Source organism: Bombus huntii, chromosome 6 (genome assembly GCF_024542735.1).
Source record: "Bombus huntii isolate Logan2020A chromosome 6, iyBomHunt1.1, whole genome shotgun sequence".
In the NCBI taxonomy this organism is placed as follows: domain Eukaryota; kingdom Metazoa; phylum Arthropoda; class Insecta; order Hymenoptera; family Apidae; genus Bombus; species Bombus huntii.
The window spans coordinates 13,993,849-14,006,922 of NC_066243.1; the positions used below are offsets into that span (position 1 = coordinate 13,993,849).

At 35.5% G+C, this 13,074-nt stretch overlaps 1 protein-coding gene across 9 annotated transcripts in view; it reads left to right on the forward strand.

Moving 5' to 3' along the window:
• The window catches only part of LOC126866290 (potassium voltage-gated channel protein Shab), a 69,965-nt gene that overhangs the window by 15,786 nt on the left and 41,105 nt on the right, over positions 1-13,074 (forward strand). For all 9 annotated transcript variants that reach the window (XM_050619678.1, XM_050619680.1, XM_050619687.1 and 6 more), the window contains one exon: positions 5,896-6,742. In XM_050619678.1, coding sequence (XP_050475635.1) covers positions 5,896-6,742 — 847 coding nt within the window. The remainder of the gene's footprint in view (positions 1-5,895; positions 6,743-13,074) is intronic.

Here is a 13,074-nt window from a genome sequence, read left to right on the forward strand (position 1 = left end):
TACCACGTAGACCATAGTGTAGATATTTCTTTTCGTGTACACGTTGAATTCGTAGTACTATCAAGCTAACTATAACGTGTAACAACTGTGCAAGAGAATCTGTGAGGTACTTAGGCGACATAATTTTTTTTACAAATATGTTGTCTCATATTAATACTTGCCATATACACCACAAACAATACACATTGCACACACTGTTGCTCCAAGATGAAACAGTATTATGCGGGGTACTGAAATAGCACCTTTTATCCTATCACCGACTCCAGATTGTCACCAAAGATTTTCTCTATTCACACGAACGTACCATACATATATATAATACATATATGTATATATATACCTATATCCTGTAACATCATTTTTCGTGTCTCTCTGTTATCCTATTCACATGTAGCTACATAGATGTGGACGTTCGATGTGACACGATGATAATTTTCATTGCTTTTATCCGACTTATCGGTACCCAGCACGTCACGTTAACCGCTTTAATGGAAAGAAACGGAAACGCTCTTCGTCGAAGAAGTCCCGCGGAGGAGTCACTCCCTGGAGAACTCCTTACCGTACGTCCAAACATTTTTCCTCGATGCGTCAATATTACAGAAACTATTGATTTTCCACTATATTTAAACCACGTAAGGGACCGTTGGTCAATAACTGTAGCTACTTCTGAAAGTGTATGGTTATAGTCATCGGCAACGTTAGACATTGGGTCTTCTCACAACTCTTAGTTTCTTTGTCCATATCGAATCCTTTGCGTTTGAATAATACAGTGCAATCTCCCTATTCAAAAAGTTCCTACGTACGTTGTACGTGACTGAGTAATCACACGAGTATAAGGCAAGTCTCGCGCGGAAGAAATTTATTCGAGGACGAGATGATGCGATCATCTGTTCTGTCGAAGTCGTTTATTTACGATGTAACGGTCGTGTTATGAATCGACTAAGAAATACATGATTATATGGAGATTTCATTGTATTCGGGTCTATGCGAATTTTGAAATTTTATTAGCTTCGTTGAATCGTATTTCATTTACGTAGATTTGTTTAATGATATTATTTATTTATTCGTAATATATCGATACACTTATAAGTCAAAATGACTTTATATCTGAATAGGAGACAGGGGCAGGTTAATGCCTTATCTCACTTTATAATCTTTGCAATTTTTACCCTCTATCGCTTAATGGGAAATATACTAAAGTATACTTTGTCTTTTTCCTCTTTATGTATTATAAATGAAAATTTGAAAAAATAGAACACAGTGTGAGTAAGTAAAGTTGTTAAGTTGATACATTTGTGAAACATGTTGGTATGATGTTTGATAATTATTTTCGTCGATTAAGGCGTATCTACTATTTTAGTTCTATTGATTATTCATTAGACAGTCGATATAGGTACGGATGTTTCCTGTATTTATGTATTTAATTTCGGCAATGATAATTGCAATATTGATATATGTTAATTTTGTATATTTTTAAACGAAACTTAAAAGATTTGAAATAGAATTATTGAAAGAGTAAAAGGTTTCAGCAGAATTTTAAAAGATTCGCATAGATCTGATTTTACAAACATCCAAAGGGCACGTACTAGTTAACGCGTAAAGTCGAAGGTCATTTTCTGCATGCAAGGCAGATAAAATCAAATAGCATTCAAGAATAACTACTCGGTAATTACTTCATTAAGGTTGTGCTTCCTGGCGAAATAAGAATCAGTTATAAATAATATTATTACTTAATATTTATCAAATTAAATAATATTTTGACTAATATTATAAGCTGTGGAACCCAATTTTTACAATAACAGATTTCTATTTTTTAAACAGCCTCACTTATAAGGTTTGAACGTAACGTAAGATTACTTTAATTTATATAACACGAGTGCATATTAAGTATCAAAGACAACAATCAAAGACTTCAGTCTCTTCTCAAAGAAACGTAAGTTTATCTGTTTTAACATAATTGTGCAGTGTCAGTTATTTATTTTTTCGAAGAAAATAACATGTCGAGCGATGGTTTGCGCCGAACCGCTACAGTTTATTGCTTCATTTATATATATATTTATATATATATATATATATACTTGAGCTTAAGTATTTTTAGCGAAGTACAACTCGAAGAAAAGAAAAAATTGTATCATCGAGTATTGATAGTTTCTATCTGTCCCCGCTTTGCTTCTAGAAAATGACGCGCGCTTTAAAATGTTAACCAGTATGGGTCTACCAAAATTGGAAAACAAAATACATACTCCGCAACACGTGCATGATAATAATTTCTACAACATACCAATGTTGATGATTACGATCTAGCGTATTCAAAATTTGAGATAACGTCTATACTCTAGGGAGAAAGATGTTAAAACATTTGTAAAAGATTATGCTGAAATTTTTCATTTCGAAGTTCAAACTTTGTCATTATATGTTTTGTTGGTGTAAGCAAGAAAAATTTGTATATAAATGAAAAATCGTAAAATTAATAAACGTACGAATCTTCATTAAAATACTGTAAAAATATTAAAGGAATTGTGATTAGGACTAAATTCTGTTAAATAACTAATAGACTTATGGTTATTCTAATATCAAACTGGAATAGATCCACGACATAACCAGTGGTTAAGTAGTCGTTTCACTGTTTCTGTGAATGCAGAAATGACAGCGATGAAATATTAACGCTACGTATTAGTCGACGTTTAATAGTTACTTGTTTGACTATAGTATTTTTCTCATTTTATTAGATATGTAAAACATCGACAAAGTTTGACTGAAAGCCGGGTACCGTTTGCAAATATTTGGGCACGTTCATATTGTACAAATTTATAAAATATATTTTAAAAAAAATTCGTTGATCCAGTATTAGCCTATGATATTTAACAACCATATACAGCTGATAGATATTAATGAAAAAACTGGATAATGTTAATTAGTATAAATAAAAGAGTAATAACTGAACTTAGACGAAGATTGATCCTATGTAGACACATGAATTTAACGACTTTAAGTGACTATTTAATATTAGATGTTTTAGAGTGATTGAAATATACATTTCTAGTCGCATAGAAGTGTCAATTATTTATTATATATAAACATGAAGTTTTAAAGGAAGACACGCTGTTTTCATTTAAATTTATTAAAAAATAAATGTTGTGTCAAAAAGTAAAATGTTATCAGCAAAGAGATGATTTTGCACTGAAACTTCAACAACTATAACGAAATAATCTTTTAATTAAATTGTACAAGATGTCCAAATATTTATGGACGGCCGTGTAAAAGTATTTCATCGTACGGTTTAAATATTTCTTTTTATAAACTTGTCAGTGCGTTCAATAGTCATCTCGAACGAATTATTTTCGTAGCACGATTGCGAGAGTAAGCAAAAGCTGTGAGTAATTCGGCAACGATCCACCTATAATTGGTCTTAGAAGAACATAAAGATTGCTTATTATCTCTCATCGACCGCTTTTTTACGCGCATCAGTTCTCTTAAATCTTTACAAGATTACATTAGTTTTGCAACAAATGTATGCCGTAAGCTTTCTCTTTCTTCCAACTTTACGAGTTTTCTCTTTCTTCCTTTTTTCCCTATACTTAATCCATTTAACGATATTGTAAAAAGATCGCATAACACAGCTTTCTGCAAAGAGTTTCGATATCTTGCACAAGGAGTGTTCCGCACAAGCTTGCACCAACGCAAGCTTCGTCGATTATTTTCATTTCTTTACGTACCTTTTTGACTAAACTCACGAGTACGCCAATTCCTTCACGACTAACAGAAGTTCATCGGTGTATTCGCGGAAAGCATCGCAGCTGATTGCATGAGAAGCTGCGGATGTGACAACAACCCTTTCGTAACTTCCTTTTCTTCTTCACCTTTCGCTTTATCGACTAGCACCAAAGTCTTACACACTCGGAAGCCAAACAACTTCGGACATTTTACTAAACAGAAACGACGATAGATTCTTCAAATTACGCTAACGTAGTTTCACATTTATTTTTTTTACCATTTTCAAGATAATACCAGGTAACATATTCATAAAGTAATAACAAAACAATAACAAGATTAATCTTTTGCGATCTGAGTTAGGTTGAATAATTTATTCCAAAAATTGCTTTATACCCGGTAAATTACTTTTGAAGATTGTTCGCGATTCGACTGTTTATACTTTCATATTTTTGATTCAAATATTTCCACCGAGCCTCGTGATCCAGCAGATTTTATACGTTAAAAGCAAACGAAAGTAGAGATCGCAAGGGGTTAATTGATTAAAAGTTCGATCCTTTACAACGCGATGGTAAAGCTTTACTTCCGAGTGTACGAGTTTGTGTTACCCGTAGTATAAATATGCGAAGCGAGCGCCTATATTTATTTCAGTTAAACAGACTCGCGGTAATTTTTGCTACATTTCCCCGAAGCAACGAATTGATTTCGCTTTGTAGCGATTGCACTAGCGTGGCAGGTTATTATAGGACACGAGAGAACTAGCTTCGGTTGGTCGGGCATTTATTTTATCTACTCTTCCTCTTCTTCTTTTATTTTTATTTTTTTTTTTTTTTTCGTTTTCGAGGCTTGGTTGAGGGTGTGGACCAAAGGGAGCGGGGTTTTGAAGGGAGTAAATGAAACATGTGTTAAATACGCATGCCGAACAATGTACAAAATACAACTTGTATAAGTCGAGCGACGTCGGGCAGACTGCCTTCAAACGACGAAGATACTCCTTGGTGCAAACATCTGGGTATCTATACGTTTCTATGGCAGTTTTCGGCGATTCTGTTCACTGGGTTCATTCGAGTCCTCAGTTTCGCAGGAAATGCTTTAGAACGTTATAGCAGTCCACATTACATCCTCCCCCATCCTTTTTTTCCTTATTTTCTCGACGCATCGTTTCGAAGTCGTTTGGAGGATCCACGACAAACGTTTCGAGCGTATTCTTTTTTATCCTTGGTCGTACAGTCGTCTACAATGGGGCCCTTTTTGCACTACTGTCTCTTTTAAAAATCTCGTTATTGAAGTAACGGTGGCGTTGAATCGAAGATTCGAACGATAAAAACCCGCTTCTTATCGTAACGGCACGTCGGTCGTTGTTCTATACGAGGGTAACATTGTATTTGGAAAAATAAGCTTCTTTACGTACGCAAATTGTTGCTTGCTTCGTATTGTACATTTTTTCGTACATGTAAACAGACTACTTACGCTTTCCTTCTATTTTGTCAGTGATCGAATATGTTGTTATTGTATTTGGTGTATAATTTGGTACATATTTTTGAACGCTTTCGTGCAGTGAGAGCTTTTGGTATTTTCTCTGTTTTTTGGTAGTTGTTGTTGCTTATAAAAAAAAGCAGGCTATAAATAAAACTATTATATTTTTCTTCGTATTTCACCGATAACTCACATGTTGAGAAGTATTTCCATGTTATATCCGAGTCTGGACGTTGTGAAGAGATACGTATTTCCGGTTGACGGTTGGAATTCTTATTTCTGATCCAGCTTTTTGTCGACTTTCGTGCGATAATAAGAAAAAAGAAAAAGTATCATAAATATGGTAAACACGGTAACGCAATCACGGACTACACGGAGTTTTTCTTCTTCCGTTCTTCACGTTCGTCTACCGAAGTCTGCTTCATTGGCTATTTCCTGTTACGATAACGATATAGGAACTGTTACTATTTTGAATTTTGTCATTCCACTACGTTGCGTTCAAATTACACATGGAAAATATAATAAATCACACGAAACAGAAACGTTCAATTGTAGAAAAAAAGAAAAGAAAGAAATATATACGATAGCCAGTCGACGGAAAGTTCTAGAAAAGGTGCGGTAATTTTAGTTTAATCGCAGCAAGAATAGTAGGAGATGAAGCGATCTGACGATGTCGGTATTTGACCGGTTGATCCGTCGGTTTTCCAGGTGATAGCTGTGATATCAATACTCTTTATTGTGCTTTCGACGATCGCACTAACTCTCAACACCATTCCTAGTATGCAAGTGAATGATGAGAAGGGGAACTTTCAAGACAATCCGCAGCTCGCCATGGTGGAGGCTGTGTGCATCACATGGTTTACCCTCGAGTACATGCTTAGGTTCAGTGCCTCGCCGGACAAGTGGAAGTTCTTCAAGGGTGGTCTAAATGTGATCGACCTGTTGGCAATACTGCCGTACTACGTATCTCTGTTCCTGGTCGAGACGAACAAGAACGCGACCGACCAGTTCCAGGACGTGCGCAGGGTAGTGCAAATCTTTCGTATAATGCGGATCCTGAGGATCCTGAAGCTGGCCCGCCACTCGACCGGGCTGCAGAGCCTTGGCTTCACCTTGCGTAACTCGTACAAGGAGCTGGGCCTGCTGATGCTCTTCCTGGCGATGGGCGTCCTTATATTCTCGAGTCTTGCCTACTTCGCTGAGAAGGAGGAGCCCGGGACCAAATTCATAAGCATTCCAGAAACCTTTTGGTGGGCGGGCATCACGATGACCACCGTCGGATACGGCGACATCTACCCCACGACCCCGCTCGGCAAGGTGATCGGCAGTGTGTGTTGTATATGTGGTGTCCTGGTAATCGCGTTGCCCATTCCCATTATCGTTAACAATTTCGCCGAGTTCTACAAGAACCAGATGAGACGGGAGAAAGCCCTCAAGAGGCGAGAGGCTCTTGAAAGGGCAAAGAGGGAGGGCAGCATCGTTTCGTTCCATCACATCAACCTGAGGGATGCCTTCGCCAAAAGCATGGATCTCATCGATGTCATCGTCGATACTGGTAAGCGACGGACCACGAGGAGGATATACACACTTACTACTCGGGTTATATGATACGCTCTGAAAATACACCGATCTTCTGAGAATCGAATGATACGATCTAACGGTAAAGAATAAAGAAATCGGAATAAAGAAAATTAGAATAACTAGAGTAAATTTTCTTGATAGTAATAGTTGGTGCACAAGTAAATTGCAGGGAATAGGTATAATATATTTAATAATAAATCAGAATAAGATGATACGAATGAGGATGATTGATTGCAGAAATGCTACTCTGTTGACGTTTTATAAATATATGTACTCGCTCGATATGGTACTCGTATATATTTTAAGGCAAAGAACACTAGAATAAATTTACTTTATAGGAGTAGTTGACGATGATCGATTGCGAAAATGGTATTTTATTAATGTTTTATATTGGTGCTCGGTACTCGATTGAAACGATGCTCGTATAAACTTAAGGCGATGAATTTTAGCATAAACGTACCTTATGCAGCGTATTTGTGGTGTACAAGTAAGCTTTTGGACATACAACATTATGGTGGTTTAATGGGGATGATAAATATTATCGCAAAAATACTATTTTAGTTATGTCTAATAAATATAACAACCTGAAATGGAAGTCGAAATATTTTCATTGCTAAGAAATTTCTACTACTACGTTTCCGATGTTTCCACTATGTTTATTGGTAATTTTATATGCACTTTTTGATTTATATCCATACTTTTGATGAGGTTTTTTAGTATAGCATGTTAGTTAATTTGTTAGTTTTATCTTTCTGCTTTTATGAATTTATCTACTACTTTTCTAGGTACTTTTGAATGTATTTCGATGAATCGCCAATTAAATAATAGGAAAATCCTCTTTCATTAGCCATAGCTTTTAAAAATAATATTAACGAAAGAAGGATGGTTTTTCCCTCAGACAACTTTGTTTTTTCTACAAACAATTATCAGAATTTACTAATTAAGGCCTGAAATGATTGGGTTCAAGAAAACACATATGAAAAGGTAGATAGTTGAGCAAACGTACTAGGCAAATATTTATACTTAATTATTTCTCGAGAACGAAATATCGTGTAGACAAATTTTGTTCTATTTTTTCGACCTCTTTTTCATACGAAATCATTCTCTTCCGGTTGTGCTTTCAGTGCATCAAACCTTATATAATGATACAAATTATTAATGTATAAGATAAGATATATACAATATATACAATATAATACAATAAGTATATAAGATATAATTTTTTACCGGAAGGTCGACAGATTGAAACATTGAAGATTGGTATATCGTTGAAACGTATCATATCTCGAGTATATGTGCTTCACCATCACGAGATCAACGTTTTCGCGCTATAGTCGGGAAAACTTGGCTACGACTACGGCTTGCTGTTTGCCAATTAACGGTCTAACCGGATCGTTTTCTCTCGTGCTACTGAAGGTTTTCGTTTTTTTTTTTTTTCGTTGTTCCCTAATATTCTTTGTACATCGTCGCATAACTTCGTTGCGCACACGTAGATCTCAAAAGTTTCACCTGCTTAACTGGAATTCCTTGTATCTTTCGCTAACTTTTATTGCGACGAATCTCAAATATGTCCAGGGATTTAACGAAAAGGAAACCAATTAGAAACAGTTCAGTGCCGTTTAGAATGGAAAATAGCGATGTCAACATTATTCCAGTTAACAAGGCGCGATCGTACTCCAGAGTGATACTGAGCGGGACCTTATCACTCTCTACGCCCATTAACGGTGTTCTTCTCATTCGTTTTACTCCGATCATAAATATACTAATACTAACGCACGTGTGCGATACCCGAAAAATGGAAAATCGCAAGTTTTATCGTAACGAAACGTTAACAATTTATCAACCCTGACGCAAGAATGATGAATTTATCAGTTCTGGCGCAGGAGCAAGGTAAAGAGAGACCACACTGCTAGAGAAACACTGACCACCCTTTTTATTGACTTTCTCATTAAATGTAAACTGCACCATATTCATAAATATTCATGAATCATGGGAGGACACAGAACAAAACTATTGTCATTCATCGATCGTGTTATTTTCATTCTCTATCGCAGTGTTTCCCAACCTCTTGCGAGTCGCGACCCCTTCTCATTAGAATCAATGTATTTATACTGTTAATAATGTTATTTTCAGGGAGCGAGTCAAGGTCTACCGTGGTCGAAATTGAAAAAAAAAAAAAGAAATTATGGTCTTGCCATAGCGTAGAATTAGAATAACACAGAGTGTTTGATAAACCTTCTGGTCTTAAATATGTGGACACTTTGATCGATTTTTATTAACGGTATACCAATGCTACTAAAATATATGAATTAACGACAAACTAACGATCGATAGTATACTTATTATGTACTTGTGAAATCAACATGTGTATATCATATTTCATTTTAATTAATTTATTTGTAATTAGGACAGACTCTCATGGAGTTTATTAGTAAAGAAGGCACCAGGTTGCGAATTAACAACAGCGAATATCCTAAAAGAATTATCTAGGAATGCTCAAATGTTGCAATGTATTACATGAAATTTAAATTGTTTATTTAAAACCTCATTAACGGTATATTAAAATTAAGTACGCGATTTGTCGAAATGTTAATTGATCTTTAATATTATTACTGGAATTGATCACGATAGTTTCTCTATGTATGTAGCCTGTACTTTATCGTATTTGTAACTTGACGGCGAGACAAATTGAGAATAGTGAACTTTTTATATAACGAAATTGTCTGATAATGTTTGACACTTTAACTCACGATCATAGTAATGTAGGTCAGAAATAAGCAAGTGTTCACGTACTTCTGAGCAGTAGATTATGCGTATAATAGGGCGGACCTTTAAGGAGATATTCTACTGTAAGACACGGTTTACAGACTTTCTTTAGTATTTTTAGAAAAAATCATTAAATAGTCTTACCGATATAATTACCTTGTACATATACTTGTCCATGTTTCAGCGACATTTGAAAACATTTTTAAAGAGAAATAATCAAAATTAACAGCACTGTATATCCTCAAACGTATTCGTTTAAAAAACGATCTTTTCATAGCTTCATGATTCTGGTCATTATGCTGATCCCTGTACATTAAAAAAACCAAAAAAATTCTTGATCGACATGAGTTTGTCTATATCGAAGCTAGTAGCAAAAAAGTCAGTAATTAAAAAAATCTCAACAGTTTCAACTTTCACTAGATATACAAAATTCCACATACAAAGTCCCGTATACACGTTGGTCTACTTTTTCCTTTGCGCGTAACTTAAGTCAAGACTACTTTACGCTTAGGAACACAAAAAGATCGATTCTCTAAGCGAAAATATGCAGTAGAATACTCTCTTAACATGTTCCGAATATCCGCATGAAGACCTTAAGTCTCTTCTTCCCATCGATTTTAAGAAGTAGCGTTATGATCACTGATAAAACACCCCGTTAAAATAAAGAAAACACCGCGAATCATAAATAAATAAATTTTTGCAGAAAAATAGTTGCAAGTGAAAATAACCGTAGCGACCCACGAAGGAAACTTAACGACTCGTTGGAGGTCGCGACCTACAGGTTGGGAATCCTTTGCTCTATCGATTTTGCTTGGTAGATTCCTAAGAACGCCGACATGGCAAACACAATCATCTTAAATCGTATTCCATCCGATTCACATATCTCGACTACTAGCGTTTCGTGTAATCTCGATTCTCATACAGATGTTGGAAAATGAGCCCACTAATCCTGCGTCAAGGTTGATGAATTGATGGCATAATGAAAAACATAATGGATACCGAGGCTGTTTTCAGGTCACGATATGTCCGGCGTGGATGGTAACAGCAAGGAGGGGGAATCCGTGTACGGACGCAGCCCTGCCCAGACCAGGTCAGGCTGTTATCCTAGCTATGAGCATTACGGTCCCTCGTGGCGTCGTTGCGGTGCCTCGTTTTCCTGCTGCTTCCTCAGTCAACCTAACGATCAACCTACCACGCCGGACAGACCGAAACTTAACTTCCAAACTAATGATCTCTCACTCGCATTTGGAACGACTATCCGGCACACTTGCCCGAGATTCGAACATCACCGACTCTATGCCAAGGTCGATGCCGACAAACTAATTGCACCTACCTAAGCTCACGACATGTCCGACGTGGATGGTAACGAGCTATTTTATCGATATATTTTTGGTTTCGCTTCCGCTACTTTCTCGATATACGGCCTACGTATAGATAAGAAAGCAGCCTACCACGCCGGACTGAATCAGGACTTCGCTTCTTCTTCACCCAGAAAGGTTAATCAATTATATTAACACTAAAACCCTGAGAGATATCATCCTATCCACGTAGAACACCGACGGCGATCGTTTTCATCAAACACAGTGTTTTCATAATTTCAACGAAATAAATACTGTCTCGTTGAATTGAGCTCGTGTTAATTGGTTTTATCCCTTGTATAAGCGATTAATTATCTCGTATCGAAATATCGAACTGTATTATGAAATTACAAGGAACGAACAATCAGTCGTTTTACACGGAATATTTCCGATTGATACGATCGACGCGTGTATTTTATTTAAAATTCTATACTTTGCGAACGAATATCGAATCACGATGAAGGGTGATCTTATGATCTATCATTGAATTGATCGAATATATAGGGTGATCACAAGTTTTTTCATAAGACTGGTGCGAGAATATTCTGTGAGTAGAAATAAGAAAAAAAAAAAATATCCTCTAAATATAAGATCAGAAATGCTTGATTGTGGATACTTATACAAATTAATATTTTTATCAACGCTATTAAACAGATGGAATTTAAGCGGAAATTAGTTTTATCCACTGAATATTGTAACGAATACTCTATATTCTATATATTTTTGCATCTCACGTGGATTTTCGTATCTTTAAATTTAAAATGTACAACGAAGTAGAGAATATTGATTTTTCGACAGTTCTATTTTAAAATATTTACCAGACTTAAATACAGGATTCACGTCTATTAGAAATTGAATTTATTACATTAAAAATTTCCCACAGCTTCTCTTTAATTTCGATGAATGGTACACGTACCACTGGTAGTACGTGAGAGGGTTACGTGAATTATAGAATCTCGATTATCCGATGTGACGTGGACAGGGTCTACCTCGGGTAATCGAAAACTCGGATAATACGGAAAAGTCTATTAGTGTTCGCAGCTCGTATGATAAGATACATAGAAAACATTTTCATAGCGTTATGTTGTACATGTATCTAGGATTAATTAATTAAGAAATATTAAATTCGTGCTCTTAAAAGCTCTTCGTGTTAAAATTTCGAAAAAGACGAAGTTACTGTAAAGTTTTAAAGCACCTCGGATAATACGGAACTTTGGTTAAACGAGATTCGAATAACCGAGACTCCACTGTATTTGTACAACGTACAGTATACAAATTTCATCGTCATCGAAAGTAATCATGCGAGATATTCTTTTCTTGGTGATACTGAAATTTTATTGCTGATGGTATGCATTTATGAAAAGATTAAAAACCTCTGCCTTGTTGTAATTTCTGATAAGTATCAATTCTTGTTGAGAGAACTTTCTTCTCCAGGAGTGAAGGTCCGATGGGATGATGTGATGAGATCTCGAGCGATCTTGAGGGTCGAAGGTTCAATCTTCGTTGAACCGTTATATCGAATACGAAATAAATTTCTCGTTACCTATATTTTTTATATAAGTCTCTAATGAAACATTTATACGAGCCTAGGAAATTAACGAGAAATTTATAATATAGTATATTCAATTTCTCGCAGATCTCAACCCTGTATTTATGAGAACGGAAAATCTTTTAAAATGGAGTTAATGGAAATGTGTACAACATCGATCTGTTCATTGATATTCCATCGAATGAGAAGTTATATCTCGTATTTTTGTTATAACTTTTTATTGGAGTATTTACGGTGGCTACAAAATGTATTCGCTATCGAAAACGAATTTTTTATGAGATTGTATATATTTCATTTTCGCAGCATAAAACTTCTACAGTCGTGCGAAGGTACCACCAAACGATGCGAAATTTAATATACTTGGACATAATTAACTAGTACGTATATGCTGTGATAAATAGACCGGTGTAGCAATATTTTTCGCAGCCTTTGTATATGAACTTATTTATATTCATAAAATATATTGGCACAGTTTCGTGGAAAAAGCCTGGGACACCCTACGTAAAGGAAATAATTTATTTTTATATTATCGTATTTCATGCAAACTCAGAATTTCAAAAATATATATCATTTCGTTTGCACAATTACATCTTACAATTACATAATATTATTTTTTATTATTTTTATCATATT